We start from the raw sequence: 16,849 nt of genomic DNA, 5'->3' as shown, positions 1-16,849 counted from the left end.
TGTGTGTGTGTGTGTGTGTGTGTGTGTGTGTGTGTGTGTGTGTGCGTGCGTGCGTGCGTGTGTGTGTGTGTGTGCAGGGTGACAGTGGCGGCCCTCTGGTGTGTAACGCCCAGAACAGGTTTGTGCTGCAGGGCGTGACCTCGTGGGGGCTGGGCTGTGCCAACGCCATGAAGCCCGGCGTCTACGCACGCGTCTCCAAGTTTGTCGATTGGATCGACACGACCATAAAAGCCAATTAACAATGAAATACAGTGACATGCTTCTAATTAATACTGTAACTGAGGGGTACAATTCCCTGACTGTATTAAAGAGTATGATATATTAAACCACTACTAGTTATGTACTTTAATTACTGGCCATACAGTACATGAATATATATGGTGAACACCCACACAAGAATACGGCATTGACACATAAAGTTCTATTTGGAGGGTATTTATTATTAAGCAACGTTAGGTTACAGATTGAGAATTAGGCTTGCGCTTGTATGGCGAAGAACACACGTAAAGTCAGTCAAGAGCGTAAGTCAATGAGAATAGTATGAATACTAGGATGGGTCTAAACTGACGCCACCTGTGGTATAGCAATTTCATAGGGCACACTAGTACCAGCTGGAGACACTGGGGGGTTCCCTCCGGGTGTAAGGCCGGCAGGGGTAGAGGAATGTTCGGGTACAAAGTCTGGGTCAACGAGGAATAACGAGGCTCCAGATACAGGAGCCAGTGCATGTACTCCCTTGAGCAGCAGACAAAGCAACAGCTATAATCCAGTATGCTCGACAGCATGGAAGACAGCTAGCCAGCCTCTTCCTAGAGGCGGGCTCGAGTGATGATCCTCACGGGGGGTAGATCCCAAACGACAGTGGGATCGACGGTTCTCTGCTCCAGCGGTCACGGTCCCAAAGCAATATAATCCAACCAGAAATGGTTCTGCAGTCGCCGGTGTAGGGTCTCCGGTGTACATATCCAACGGTTCTCGTCTAGGACTCCTCGGGTGGGGGCACGAGTTTAGGCCGCCCAGCCTGGATAAGTGCACTAGCTATATACACGACGAACCGGTGGTAATGCTGGTCACTGAAGAACTGTAGCCGCACGATACACTATAAATGATAGACTATTACTTCACATTAGATTAAGTCGAACTCAACGTTACTGCGTTAAACTCTGACACTTTAGTATTCCACTCGCACGCGGTTCTCAATACTCTATTTAGATGCAAGGTTGCTAACTTCACTGCACGTTGACTCGTGGTGAAGGCATCAAGGTTTTGGTAAGACTACTGCTGTTTACACCTGCGCCGTATTTATACGTAAGGTGAATTATCTAGTGCCAACCTCAGTTCTGTCTCGTATTACTGCGCAGACTCTGGACATGTTGAGACATGCCCGGAGTTGCCTTTGAACTTGCCGTTGGGGGCTTGGTCGTTGGCGCCTAGGGGTCGCTGTCCAATAGGAGAGCGAATATTACTCTGGTTTGTACCCAGGTAAAGGGATATTCCGTGTATATATACAAATAATATACAAGGGATATCAAACGATATACAAATATTATACAAGGGATCTCAAGCAATAAATATATATATTCGGTTTAATCTGACCCTTTGTAACAGCCGCCTCCTAATTAGTCCGCACCTAATTAGATAAAGCAAAGACAGATTAATAGTCCTGTCAACTACTCAATGTCTGTTGTGGGGAGTAGGGCAATCTACAAAGTCAGTGGGTCATGATCGTCATCAAGGGAGTCAGGGAGCCTTGGCAACTCTATCAGCCTCGCCACGGGTTGGGTGTGGCGGTGAGGCAGGTCGGCCCTCCTGGGCTGTGCTCGCCACTGGCGACAGTCTGGTCGAGTCCGCTGGAAGCGACGTACTGCTTCTCTTCCATTCACTATCCAATAGCGACGTCGGATCTCGGCGAAGACTCTCTCTGCTCCAGCGTGGTGCACATCCTCGTCGTATTTCTTTATGATGAGCTCGGTGACCTTGTGTCGGCTGTTGAGGACTATAGGAAACTTGACGTCATCCGTTAAGTCCGGGGCTCGTCTCAGACGACCACCCACCCTGATGAGGTCATGGGCGTCGCGCTCAGGGGCCAAGTGGAGCAGTCTGCTGTCTGACGGGACTGGCTTTGATCCCTGCAGACAGTCTAGCTCCTCGGGGAACGAGTCTCTTTGGGCCCGCTGTAGCAGAAGGAGTTCTGCTTCTTCGTAGTTAGCTGCATTAATGTCGGTAGTGGGGGGAACCTCAGGGTGGTGCCACAGGAATGTCTTTAACTGCGCACTCTCAAGGGTGGGGCAGTCCTCTATGTTAGGGTCGGTGGGGACTGGTGTGTGCGTCAACCCACAGAACATAGATTTCTTGATCTCTGCCTCCTCTTGACTAGCCTCCCGTGGGGTGGGGTTAGGCCACTCTTCTTCCGGGAGCTTGAGGAACTCAGGACCGTCACTGTAGATATTGTGACGTGTGAGGTCATCTAGGGACATCCCCCGTGTGATGACATCTGCTGGGTTCTGTTTCGTGTCCACGTACCTCCAGCATGCTGATTCTGTTAGGTCTTGGATCTCTGTGATTCTGACTCCCACGAAGACCTTGTATCTACACAAATCGGACTGGATCCATGTGAGTACGGTCATGGAGTCTGACCACAAGATTGTTCTTTGCACCGGGATGGTGAGTTCACGTTGGATTAACGTGGCGAGTTGCGCGCCTACCAGGGCTGCGCAGAGCTCTAGACGCGGGATCGATTGTTGCTTGCGGGGGGCTATCCTTGAGCGAGCCAGGATGAAGGCTGTGTGTACTTCTCCTCCCTCCTCTCGGGCCCGCAAGTAAGCCACCGAGCCGTAGGCCACTTCTGAGGCGTCGCTGAAGACGTGCAGGTCCATCTGGCACGTCTCCAGCCGCACTGTGGGTGGGAAGTAGCTTCGGCGTATGTTCACATTTTGGAGCGAGCTGAGTTCTCTCTCCCACTCTCTCCAGGTGGAAGCGAGGTGGTCGGGTATGGGGTCATCCCAGCCCTGTTCCTTGTCCCACAGCTCTCGTACAATCATTTTTGCTCTGGTGGTGTAAGGTAGGATACACCCCAGCGGGTCATATTGGGCTTCACCTGGGATGGTCGCCATCCAGGTCTCGCTGCTTGCTGCCTTTGTCTCTGGGGAGAGGCTGCGAAGTACTTGAGGGTCGCTGCTGGCCCACTGCCGGAGATCAAAGCCGCCTTTGATCAGTGAGGCGCGGAGCTTGAGTAGGAGGGCTTCGGCTTCTTCTGGCGTCGAGACGCTTTGCAGACAGTTGTCCACGTAGAAACTCCTCTCTACACTTTGTCTGACCTCCTCGTCAGATGCTGGGTCTTCTGCGACATGTTTTTGCAGTGCGAACGTAGCACAGCATGGGCTGCATGTGGTTCCGAAAGGGAGGACCTCCCATTGGTAGATGGATGGTTGCTCATCCCCGATCCTCTCTCTCCATAAGAACCGCAGCAAGGGCTTGTCCTCTTCCACTAGTCGCACCTGCAGGAACATCCCTTTGATGTCGCCGCTGATGGCCACCTTGTCTTGGCGGAAACGTAGCAACACGCCTAGTAGAGAGGGGCCGAGTGTTGGGCCGGGCAAGAGTTCTTTATTCAGATTCTGTAGTCCGATCTGGTAGCTGCAGTTGAACACAATACGATCCTTGCCGTTGTGGTGGACCTTGTGGTGGGGCACGTACCATGATTCGGTCGTCTGGTCGGCCTCTTGAATGTCAATTTTCTTTATGTGTCCCGCTGTGATTAGCTTGTCAATCTCAGCGCGGTACACAGTGGCTTGAGTGGGGTCTTTGGCTAGACGCCGCTCGGTGTTCAGTAGATATCGCTCCGTCGCTTCTTTTGAGGCGTGGAGGGTGGGCATACCCTCTCGCCTCAAGAGTGGAGTTGCGTATCTCATCACTCCATTGACCTCGACTCTCTTTGTCCTCTGCTCGAGGAGGGTTATGGCATAAGTGTCTTCCTTTGAGCGAACGAGTTTCTTTTCATTCTTAAAGGGCATCGCGTCTAATGTCCATAGCCTCTCGACGTGCTGTAAGAGGGTGGTGTCTTCTTCTTTTATTCTTGAGTGGAGGCAGCGAGTGGCTGCTGGTCGGTTGGAAGACCCGGAGAGGGGGCCTTGTAGTGTCCAACCTAGGCGGGTCTCGACTGCTGCTGGACAGCCTCTGGGCCCGATGTGGACCCGGTCCGTTGGGACGATGAGGTGTGCGTGGTCGGATCCTATGAGCAGGGTCGGGGTGGCGCCGTCGATGAGCGGTATAGGTAGTTGACGTAGGTGCACGTATTTTTCCATCAGCTTGGGGATGGGGTAGGTGTACTGTGACAGGCCTATGTCTTGGCTGGTGAAGGCGTTAGTAATCCTATACTGCTTCTCGGGCTGCCCGACTGCTGCTATCGTGAAGGAGACATTTTCACCCTTTATGGTCTTCAGGTCTCTTCTTATAGAACGGATTGTCATTGTTTCTTCGCTCCCCCGCAGACCCAGCCGGGCTGCGGCGGATGCGAGGAGGAGAGTCTTTTCTGACCCATCGTCCAGGACGGCGTAAGTGTCCATGACCTTGTCCTCGTAGCTTAATATCACTCGGACCACTTTCAAGAGCACTCGGGAGCTCCCGCTTCTGGCGGGGTCGATATACATGACGCTCACTCTCGAGCTGCTTGGGGGTACGAGTTTCTTCTTGTTGCTGTCATGTAAGACATCCAAGTGGGCGCCGTCGCACTTGCTGCATTTCTTCTTTAAACGGCACTCGGCTGCCATATGGCTGCGCGCACAGCGGAAGCAGCGGCGGTTGGCTTTGATCCACTGACTCACCTCGTCAGCGGTCATCTTCTTGAAAGTGTCACATTGAGACAGCCAATGTTCCTTTTCACAGTACTGGCATACAATCTTCCACTTCTCTTTCGTCGGGGGGGTGCTGTGGTTCTTGTGCTGCGGTACTGACTCGGCTTGGTGCATAACGGTCACCGACCGGCGGTTATCATTAGATCTCCGAGGTCCATCTCTTGGGCTTGGTCCACTCCACACGAACGTATCCAGTCGTAGGCTGCTGACTTCCCTCGCGAGGAACGCGGCCAGGTCTAGGAGGGATGGCTCGGGACCGTCGGGATCACGGTGGTCTCTCTGCCGACGAAAGCGCTCTTGGCGGGCTGGAGGGAGCTTCTCTAGTATTCGTTCCACATTAGAGTTAGCATATAGTTCATATCTCCCTTTCTCCTTTTGGGACCCCAGCATCCCTACCAGGGACTGTACCTTGATAGAGAGGTCATCCAATGCTCTATTGTCTTTGGCTGGGGGGAGGCGGTCGATATTTCTTATTTCTTGTATCACGTAGTCCCATATGCGTCCATAACGCTGGTCGAGGGCCACTAGAGCCGCGGAGTATGGGGTGCTTGAGTTGGAATATGCCAGCGCTATATTATGCGCTCTGGGCACCTTGAGATGCTTGAGGAGGATGGCATATTTGTACGACTCATCAGGGACGTCGGACATCATAGTCTCCAAGCACATCCGTAATTCCGTGTACTGTGCTCTGTCCGCGTGCGTAAAGTCTGGGAACGTCGGTGTGCCAAGGTACGATGCCATGGATGGCTGGCACATTGGTGAGCGTAGGGGAAGAGGCCTCCTGGGCGAGTCTCCCCGTACGTGTTGTCGTGGGCTGGTACTTGGTGGGTACCAGAGGCCGGGTACCCAGGTGCTGTTCCTCGGTGCCGACTGTGCGTCAAACTCACCCGTGAGTTGAGTCGGGGGTTTGTAGCGCAGTGACTCGGGGCTGAAGTCTGGGCTGTACTGGGCCTCCTGGTCCTGAGTACGTTGCTGCTGGTGGGCTTGACTTTCCTCCTCTTCCTCTTCCTCTTCTAGGTCCTGAAGTCTTCTATTCAGTCTCTTGGCGGCGTAGGCCGGTTCTTCCCGGTAGCTGGGTCTCGTATGGACCGGTCAGGGAGGGGGTTCGGAGATGTAGATAGGATCCTTCTGTTGGCCGGGTTCCGGGTCACTTGGTCAGGTAGGGGAAGGTGCCCTAGACCCTTGTCGTGATGATGTCCTGGAGCTCCGTGCGGAGAGAGGGGGTGTCGCCCTGGCAATCAATTGTTCTATCATCTGCGCCTGCAGCCGGTCGCGCTCTGCTTCGCGCTGGGCGTGGGCGGCGTCGCGCTCTGCTTCGCGCTGGGCATGGGCGGCGTCGCGCTGTGCATTGGCGGCGTCGCGCTGTGCATTGGCGGCGGCGCGCTGTGCATCGGCGCGGCCTCTTTCAATGTTCTCTTCCGTCTGAAGGTGTCTGGTCTCCAGTCTTATGCGGTCGTCTTCACTCCTTTGTTGCGCCTGGAAGCACTCTCGCTCGGTTGCAGAGTGTTCGCGTTCACTAAGGGCTTGCGCTTGGAGTTGCGCGTGAAGGCGCTCTCGTTGGTCTGCAGACTGTTCGCGCTCGCTCATCTGTTGAGCCTGAAGGCGCTCTCTTTCCATGGTAGAGTGTTCGCGCTCACTTAATTGTTGCGCCCGGAGGCGCTCTTGTTCCATGGAAGAATGTTCGCGCTCACTAAGCGTCTGTGCTTGAAGTCGATCGCGTTCACCCTGAAGTCGATCGCGTTCGGTGGAGGCTGTCAGGGTGGCGATGAAGGCTTGTGCCAGTATCTGGTCCGCCTCGCTGGGGGATGACACTGACGGAGGTGATCGGCTTCTGACAGTGCTCGTTGGAGATCTGTTCTCCTGGCGCGCCCCGAGGTCCATCTCCTGGGCGCGCTTCTCTTCTGGTGGTGTGTCGGGTTCTGTCCCTGGAGCGCTTTCTTTATCCTGGAGCTCTCCGGGGACTATCCCGTTGACGTTGTCTGGAGGTATAGTCATGTCATGTCCCCCCTGGTCCCCCCCGTGAGCTTGGTCAGTTTCGTTAGAACCCACTGGGGTCTCTACTGGCAGGGTCGCCTGGTCGGTAGGATTTGACATGCTTTGACTATCCGCTTTATCCGTATTTAACGTCTGTTTAAAGCTAGGTATTAGAACGACAGCGTATTCCTCCAGATAGGGAGGTGGCTGACGTTTGCGCTGCGGGCGTTCTAGCTTGGGAGAGCCGCTTGGGGAGTGTTCACCGCTGGCCATGGTTAATATCAATATTATATTAAATATTACACTGATACCCTCCGGCTCGAAGGACCAATTGTAACTGAGGGGTACAATTCCCTGACTGTATTAAAGAGTATGATATATTAAACCACTACTAGTTATGTACTTTAATTACTGGCCATACAGTACATGAATATATATGGTGAACACCCACACAAGAATACGGCATTGACACATAAAGTTCTATTTGGAGGGTATTTATTATTAAGCAACGTTAGGTTACAGATTGAGAATTAGGCTCGCGCTTGTATGGCGAAGAACACACGTAAAGTCAGTCAAGAGCGTAAGTCAATGAGAATAGTATGAATACTAGGATGGGTCTAAACTGACGCCACCTGTGGTATAGCAATTACATAGGGCACACTAGTACCAGCTGGAGACACTGGGGGGTTCCCTCCGGGTGTAAGGCCGGCAGGGGTAGAGGAATGTTCGGGTACAAAGTCTGGGTCAACGAGGAATAACGAGGCTCCAGATACAGGAGCCAGTGCATGTACTCCCTTGAGCAGCAGACAAAGCAACAGCTATAATCCAGTATGCTCGACAGCATGGAAGACAGCTAGCCAGCCTCTTCCTAGAGGCGGGCTCGAGTGATGATCCTCACGGGGGGTAGATCCCAAACGATAACCAGAAATGGTTCTGCAGTCGCCGGTGTAGGGTCTCCGGTGTACATATCCAACGGTTCTCGTCTAGGACTCCTCGGGTGGGGGCACGAGTTTAGGCCGCCCAGCCTGGATAAGTGCACTAGCTATATACACGACAAACCGGTGGTAATGCTGGTCACTGAAGAACTGTAGCCGCACGATACACTATAAATGATAGACTATTACTTCACATTAGATTAAGTCGAACTCAACGTTACTGCGTTAAACTCTGACACTTTAGTATTCCACTCGCACGCGGTTCTCAATACTCTATTTAGATGCAAGGTTGCTAACTTCACTGCACGTTGACTCGTGGTGAAGGCATCAAGGTTTTGGTAAGACTACTGCTGTTTACACCTGCGCCGTATTTATACGTAAGGTGAATTATCTAGTGCCAACCTCAGTTCTGTCTCGTATTACTGCGCAGACTCTGGACATGTTGAGACATGCCCGGAGTTGCCTTTGAACTTGCCGTTGGGGGCTTGGTCGTTGGCGCCTAGGGGTCGCTGTCCAATAGGAGAGCGAATATTACTCTGGTTTGTACCCAGGGATATTCTGTGTATATATACAAATAATATACAAGGGATATCAAACGATATACAAATATTATACAAGGGATCTCAAGCAATAAATATATATATTCGGTTTAATCTGACCCTTTGTAACAAATACCTTACAACGTGAGCAATCTTGAAATGACAACGAAGAAGTGGTTTGAAATGTTTTTTTTTTTGGGGAGATGATATCAAATACAATGAACATGTTATGCGCCAAAGCATAAAGTACTTTAGTTTGTAATCTGGAGTCAGTAGACGGCCAGCAGACTTATTCCTTGTTGTAGAGTTGACATGATGCTCAGGCCAGTGGAGACACAGACAGTGGACTACTGTGTGAAATAAAGACTGACAGTAGACTAGACTACAGCATATTAAATACTGTGTGAAATAAAGACTACAGCAAAGACAGACAGTAGATACTAGGCCACAGGATGTGAAATAAAGAGTGCTCATGGCTTTGCGATCTTAAAGTGTGCTTTTCATAAAGTGAAGAATAAAACTGGAAACATGATAAATAAAATAGTACATTGTTCTGTTCATAGATTATTCTTTGTTGGTTTTAATTGAAATGTCTACACCAGTGATGAATATGTATTTCTGGGTCAGATACTCTTTTTGGTCTACAGGCTCGTAAAACCCACAAATACATTTTGAAGTCCATTAGCTGTCTACTGGCTGTCGGGCCAGGACATCCAAACAACAGCCCAAAAAGGTGTTATGTAAACGTTTTAGTTTTAATGTTGTTTCAGTGGTGGTACACGTGATAATCAGACATGTAATAAATCAGACACGTGATAATCAGACAAGTGATAATCAGACATGTGATAATCAGACATGTGATAATCAGACATGTGATAATCGGACGAGAGCTCAGTCACATAGGATAGCTGAGTGCCTCAGAAGAAGAACCATGGGTTCGAATCCAGCTCTCGGCGTTGCTATCAGCTTGGCTGGTCGTTCATAGGTGGGAAAGCTGATGGGTGGGTCCTGGGCGTTGTGGACAGCGACCCCTACAGTTCGGTCGGGGCGCCTGCACAGCGAGGGTAGGATCTGGAGGGAGGTAGTGTGACCTTCCACACGTTACACTCTCCCAGTGAGAGTCTGCGCTGCCAGGCTGGCTGCCGGCTGGCTGCACATGCGTCAGAGGAAAGCATGTGACAGTCTCCGGCCTCCCAGTAGGGGGGAGTGCGCAACAACCAGGAAGGGGGTTGGGAATTGGCATAACTACTAACAGTGGGATGGGAGAAAAAAAATCGGAAAAAGGAGGGGAAAAAAAGAGAAAAAAAAAAGAAGAAGAAGAACCATGATACCATATACATCCATTTGACGTTTTCAGAGAAACAATGTTTTCAAACTGTATTATCTAAAAATGGTAAGTTAGAGTGTTGTGTTCATTCACAGTTAAATACAGTAGAGGTTGAGTACTTTATTATCTAAAGATGGTATGTTAGAGTGTTGTGTTCATTCATAGTTAAATACAGTACAGCTTGAGTAGTTTCTGGTAATATATCACTTTCACACTGCAAGGGTTCAATTTATTTATTAAATTTAACACACTTAGCTATGCCAACACACACACACACAGAGAAAGAGAGCGACTTACTTTTTTCTTCTATAATTGTGAGAACATTGTATTGACTTACATTCACCCCTTAGCCCATAGGTGTCAAACTCATGGCCCGCGGGCCAAATGTGGCCCGCCACGTCATTTGATGTGGCCCCCAAGAGCTCTGGTAATTTTTTTAATTTTTTTTTAAACATTAATCTTGGGTTAAAAAATAGCGGCGTTAAAAGAATTGTGGGTTAATGCGTTAATAAAGCTTTAACTTTGACAGCCTTAGTTATTACACATTCTTACACATACATGTATGTTGAACATCTGAGGTATTGATGAAGTAACAAAGGAAAAAGACAAAAGCACTTACTCCTCAGACATTCTTTGACAATTTTACAGCCCAAAATACAAAAAAGATCCAGGCAGAATAGGTAACAAAGGGTTGAAGAAATATTGTCTGAACTGTCAGATGCAAACTGACTGTGTGACATAACCAAGCATCTCGCTCAATTGAATAAGAAGCTGTAGGGACGCAAACAAGTCCCACCCAAAGCTTGACCAATATAGTTGTGAACTGAGACAACCCTTATTTTGTTATTTTTGAGTACAGTTACAGTTGTGTGTTCATGCAGACACATAATAGCAATTTCATTATGAATTGAAAATGGGGGACCCTGATGTAAACAAGTCGAAAGTCTTTCTCTGGTCTGCATCCCCTTAACAATTGTGTGTATTGAGCTGTACTGTACGGTACCCATTCTGCAATCTGTTAATTAAAGTTAATTAAACTATCTTCCATTAGTTGTATGTATGGCCTCTGCAAGGTTGTGTGCAGCCATTTGTTTTTGTAACATCTGCTACATCTGTCCCACGTGTTCTTTGCAGCTCACAGTTGTTAGTTCTGCCCCTCTTGACTGTGACAAAAAGGTTTTGAACAAACTTAATGTCATAGCTTGTATTTGATGATATTCTTTTGTTATTTACTTGAATGGTTTGATCATTGATTGATGGAGTAATATGGGGTTCTGATAAACAAAAATTTTGTTTTTGTTAAAATAACATAAGCTAACATATATTTTTACATCTATGCAAATGCATTATGCAATATGTATAACTTGAATAAGTAATAAATACAGAAACAACATGTTTAACAATATGTAAATGAGTACGGTAGCTACATTTATTTTACATTACATTAACATTTATACGGTCTTTGGCCCTTTGAGGGCAACCATAATGCTGATGTGGCACTCTGTGAAAATGAGTTTGACACCCCTGCCTTAGCCCCTTACCATGATCTTAAAGGGGAACTTCACCAAAAACAATGCACCTGATTTATTTTGCACATAATCTCACACACATCCAAAAACTCTAAACCGTTTTGCACACATTGATTTAGTTTGACAGTTATTGAGAGTAAATTAGTTAGAATGTGGCCACCACTGGTGTCATCGGGGACATTGAACATAATTTAATGCTCACACTTGATATCCCCCCCCCCCCCCACACACACACCCAGCAGGATATCAGACAGTGGTTGGTTCCTTGCTGCTGGTCAAGTCAGATTCCCAAGAGTGTCTTTATCTGTCGGTTCTGCTGTTGGTCCTTCTGGTTTCACAACAACAACACATGATCAGACATCAGTACACAGAACAGAACACATTGTCAGACATCAGTACACAGAACAGAACACATGATCTGACATCAGTACACAGAACAGAACACATGATCAGACATCAGTACACAGAACAGAACACATGATCAGACATCAGTACACAGAACAGAACACATGATCAGACATCAGTACACAGAACAGAACACATGATCAGACATCAGTACACAGAACAGAACACATGATCAGACATCAGTACACAGAACACATGATCAGACATCAGTACACAGAACACATGATCAGACATCAGTACACAGAACAGAACACATGATCAGACATCAGTACACAGAACAAAACACATGATCAGACATCAGTACACAGAACAGAACACATGATCAGACATCAGTACACAGAACAGAACACATGATCAGACATCAGTACACAGAACAGAACACATTGTCAGACATCAGTACACAGAACAGAACACATGATCAGACATCAGTACACAGAACACATGATCAGACATCAGTACACAGAACAGAACACATTATCAGACATCAGTACACAGAACAGAACACATGATCAGACATCAGTACACAGAACAGAACACATGATCAGACATCAGTACACAGAACAGAACACATGATCAGACATCAGTACACAGAACAGAACACATGATCAGACATCAGTACACAGAACAGAACACATTGTCAGACATCAGTACACAGAACAGAACAGCTCTGGACTGAGAATAGGGTTCAGGAAATGCTTAGCTAGTGTAACGGATGGTACCGCGAAGCCCAGTCACGAAGAACTTCGGACGTTGTGAAGTGGCTGTGGCACGGTAGCGGTACCAGGAAGTAAAACTCTCTCCCCAGAGGCATCCAGACTGAGTGCTTAGAAGTGAATTCACCTGGGGGCGGTTAGGTGGTCGAGCGGAGATTGCGTTCGTCACCAGCCCCGGAGCTGTGAGCTTGGTTCGCCTGTTCGAATCCAGCTCACAGCTCCGGGGTTGTCACCAGCTTGGCTGGCCGTCTGCACTGATACAATTGGCTGTATCAGAGGGTGGGAGAAGCTGGCGGGGTGGGTCCGGGTCATTGTAAACAGCGACTCCTACAGTTCGGTCGGGGCGCCTGCTAAGCGCGGATTGGACGTGAGGGGGATAGTGTGGTCCTCCCACACGCTACGCCCTCTCAATGAGAATCTGCGCTGCCAGGTGAAAAGAAGCGGTGATTGGCTGGACGTGTGTCGGAGGAAGCACGTGGTAGCCTCCACTCTCCCAAATGATCTGACTGTGGGGGGTAAAGCGCAGCGACCAGGAAGGGACTGGGAATTGGCATACGACTAACATTGGGATGGGAGAAAATCGGAGGAAAATGGAGGGGGAAAAAGACCAAAAAAAGAAAAAAAAAGAAGTGAATTCACCTCTTGGTACAGAGGTCTGTGATGTCGCCCGGGGTTCGACTCCCACTCATGGCATGTTCAGAGTAGTACCCATAGATATCTATAGAACACTAGATAGCTTAAGGCGGAGTCACCAGCGTCACTGAACCGCCGCCATCTTGCGCTAATACTCATAACTCGCTGAAATATTGACGGATTTACAAACGAGTTGGTTTGCTATAAACATCAAAGATGTAGTTATGATACTGCATACATAAAAAATTAAAGATGTTTTTTTTACAAACCGCTTGAATCATAGCCACGTTAATAATGCTTGTAATAAACCAAACCGTTTGTAAATCCGTCAATATTTCAGCGAGTTATGAGTATTTTTGTCTGTGCAGCTCACTCACTCTCACTCAAGGCTGACCTGCGCAAGATGGCGGCGGTTCAGTGACGTCGCTCTCCATTGGCCGGCAGCGCGGGCAAGCTATCTAGTGTTCTATATATATCTATGGTAGTACCGGCTACACTAGCACATTAGTTTCAAGTTCAAGTAACACTTTAGTTTGAAGTAACTTTTTTGTCAATTTTGATTGACACTTAATGAGCATCCTTATCAGAGTTTATTATGTGCCCTTGAGGTGAAATGTCTGATAATCTCTATATATCTGATAAGGAAGCTCATCAAGTGTATGAATACATCTCACCTTTGGTAGAGTATGCATCTAATAAGGAGGCTCGTTAAGTGTATGGATACATCTCATCTGTGGTACAGTATACAGTTTATCTAATAAGGAGGCTCGTTAAGTGTATGGATACATCTCATCTGTGGTACAGTATACAGTTTATCTAATAAGGAGGCTCGTTAAGTGTATGGATACATCTCACCTGTGGTACAGTATACAGTTTATCTAATAAGGAGGCTCATTAAGTGTATGGATACATCTGGGCGGCTACGTGGCGTAGTGGGCAAGGCGCTCGCCACGAATGCGGAGACGCTGGGCCCAGGCGAGCCCAGCGCTCCACATTGCTTTCAGTTTAGCTGGTCGTTCATACTAATACACATTGGCCGTATTAGGGGGTGGGAAACTGATGGGTGGGGATCGGGCGTTGTGGACAGCGACTCCTACAGGTCGGTTGGTGCGCCTGCGCAGTAGAATCAGGAAGTGTCGGGGGCAGCGTGAGCCTCTCACGCGTTACTCCTCGCCACTGAGAGATCGAGCTGCGCAGGTGAAAAGATGCGACTGCTGTTACCTCAAGTACCGGCAGTGGCGGCTCTACCACTAGGGGCGCTAGGGCGCCGACCCACCTGCTGGCCAGCTGCTGTTAAATCAGAGAAGAAGACAATAAAACTTTTTCGTTTTTGTGTTTTATAGCCCTATAAATAATATAAACATGTTTAAAATTAATAATATTTACTCATTTTAAGTATGTTTGTATTTCCAATGCACAATATAACGTTATTATCTAAATTAAAAAAACATCGTTTTCCAGAGCAGGAAGTGACATCACGTTTTTTTTATTTTTTTTATTTTTTCGTATTTCTCGGCCCGGGCTATACGCGATAGCGCTCTGAGTGCGCGTCACAGTTTGATCGCTGTCTCCATCACAGCCAATCAGTGCATACGGCGTTGTGCGTTGAAATATGACTATTATGTTGGAATCCGAGCGCGATTTGAAGCGGTCTAGGGCAGCAGCGTGAACTTCCGTGAAGAATTTCCATAGCCGCATTTCGCGGAGACGCTCTCTGATTGGCCGACGCCAGTATTTTTTTCCATGGCAGAATTTCACAGAGACGATCTCTGATTGGCCGAATCCAATTTCTAATGTTCCAATTCTAGCTTCTAGCTTGGTTCCTAGGTTGGTCTAGGACTGTTGTTTGTCTTAGAGCGTGCCGTGCCGTGACTGCAAGTTCTTTAGACTGTTAAGCTTAGGCACTCTTTCAAAGTTGGTTAAGGTTAGAGTTTGTCTTAGAGCATGGCGATAGAACGCCAGGTAGTTTGCAGTCTGTTCGAGCGGAAATGGACAAAGGAATGTACTTGTTGAGTGTTGTGCTAACGAGCTCAGCTGAGCTAACACTTGGCTAACAAGCTATATGGCGGATTATACACGTTTATCAAGCTCTCCTGCCCTGGATGTTTCAACTAAACAGTGAGTCTCTCTCTCTCTCTCTCTCTCTCTCTCTCTCTCTCTCTCTCTCTCTCTCTCTCTCTCTCTCTCTCTCTCTCTCTCTCTCTCTCTCTCTCTCTCTCTCTCTCTCTCTCTCTCTCTCTCTCTCTCTCTCTCTCTCTCTCTCTCTCTCTCTCTCTCTCTCTCTCTCTCTCTCTCTCTCTCTCTGCTTAACGTTAACGTTTGTAAATAGTTTTTTTTAGGAGCAGTACTGTTAGGCTACTGCTGTGCTGGCCATTCATGAAGCGAGACATTGCTGATTGTTTATTTATTTTATAACACAAGACTATGACTACCAACTGCCTAGCCAGCCGTGTATCAATCTTGGATGCAATAATAACGTTACTTACCACACTGACTATGTCGATGGCTCATTGATTTAACTACTGCAGCTCTCTCGGATTGAAAATACGTGGATTATGGCTTGTTCAATATCGTCTATGTTTGAATGAATGAATGAATGAGAACTTTATTAACAGATTGCAGAATGGGTACAATACAGTACGGCTCAATACACACAATTATTAAGGGGATGCAGACCAGAGAAAGACGTTTGTCTTGTTTACATCAGGGTCCCAGATTTTCGATTCATATCGATAGTTTAATAGCTAGCCTTGGCTCGTTTAACAATATGCAAAATATGTGTACAGCCCTGTACTCATACTGAAGTTATTCTTGGTATATAATAGGTCTGATTGTGTAACGAATCGATTCCACGTCGCGCTGTGTGTGAGAGAGAGAAGGAGAGAGGGAGAGATCTGCCTGTGTTTGGAGACGGGCGAGTTTTGTTTCTAACTTTTCTATTTATATTGTGTTTCAAGTTGTGAATTAGAGTCTAGACTATACTTTATTTGACTGGTTGTGTGTTGTTGTAGTAACAGCTGAGCGACTCGTTCATAAGAGCCGATTCATTGCCGTGAGCGTGAGTCGAATCGCTCACGTCTTGCCATGAGTCTTGCGTGGTACAGTACTGTACTGTACAAAATATTTGGTATAGCGCCCCTAGTGGCGAAGTACCCACCGGCCGCCACTGAGTACCGGAGGGGACTTGTGCTATGTATGACTTAGTCCACATTGCAGCCGGCTTGTGGGAGGCAAGAAACAGCGTTCGTGACAGGGGAGGGTTGAATTGGATGATACGAAATTGGGATGGGAGAAAATATAGAAAATGGGAGAAAAAGTGGATAAAAAAAAAAGTGTATGGATACATCTCATCTGTGGTACAGTATACAGTTTATCTAATAAGGAGGCTCGTTAAGTGTATGGATACATCTCACCTGTGGTACAGTATACAGTTTATCTAATAAGGAGGCTTGTTAAGTGTATGGATACATCTCACCTGTCTGGGAGCTCGATGTCGTTGATGGTTTCAGGGAGAGTGAGCCCTCTGGTCTCGGGTAATAACAACACCAACCCACCAGCAACAAACGCTAAGGACCCTGTTCAGGTGAACAAAAAGCAAGTCTTGTTGAGAAGAAAAAGACAAAAAGTTAAATTAATCTATTGTATATTTTAAACTGCCCTCAAAGGAAAACACTATTTGAAGCTAGAAAGCTACCTGAGAATGTACTGTTTCACTGTAAACAGCAAGGAGGGTAAACTAAATGAAAGGTGCTACAGTATAGATAGCATTCAGCCACTAGAGCACCAGCATGTCATTTATCCAATCAGGTGCATTCCATGTGGGGAAGTGGGAAGTAGGAAGGGGATACAGTACATGCACGCAACATGTAAACAACATTCATTTTGGACCTGTAAAAATGTGTTTAAATGAAAAATTCATTCATCAATATTTTTGGGGGGGC

At 47.6% G+C, this 16,849-nt stretch overlaps 2 protein-coding genes across 2 annotated transcripts in view; one reads left to right on the top strand and one right to left on the bottom strand.

Moving 5' to 3' along the window:
• The window catches only part of plg (plasminogen), a gene marked incomplete at both ends in the record, with an annotated part of 57,248 nt that extends 57,009 nt beyond the window's left edge, over positions 1–239 (top strand). The window contains one exon of the mRNA XM_084314188.1: positions 78–239. Coding sequence (XP_084170314.1) covers positions 78–239 — 162 coding nt within the window. The remainder of the gene's footprint in view (positions 1–77) is intronic.
• An 11,173-nt stretch (positions 240–11,412) lies between these two features.
• Positions 11,413–16,849, bottom strand: part of LOC311228054 (solute carrier family 22 member 2-like) — a gene marked incomplete at its 5' end in the record, with an annotated part of 129,335 nt that continues 123,898 nt past the window's right edge. Inside the window, 2 exons of the mRNA XM_084313956.1 lie at positions 11,413–11,485; positions 16,384–16,483. Of these exons, the coding sequence (XP_084170082.1) occupies positions 11,458–11,485; positions 16,384–16,483 (128 nt within the window). The 3' untranslated portion in view covers positions 11,413–11,457. The remainder of the gene's footprint in view (positions 11,486–16,383; positions 16,484–16,849) is intronic.

This window comes from Notolepis coatsorum, assembly GCF_963971535.1.
Source record: "Notolepis coatsorum genome assembly, chromosome: 5".
In the NCBI taxonomy this organism is placed as follows: domain Eukaryota; kingdom Metazoa; phylum Chordata; class Actinopteri; order Aulopiformes; family Paralepididae; genus Notolepis; species Notolepis coatsorum.
The sequence above is the reverse complement of the archived record's forward strand: the minus strand, read 5'-3'. Positions and strand labels throughout refer to the sequence as shown.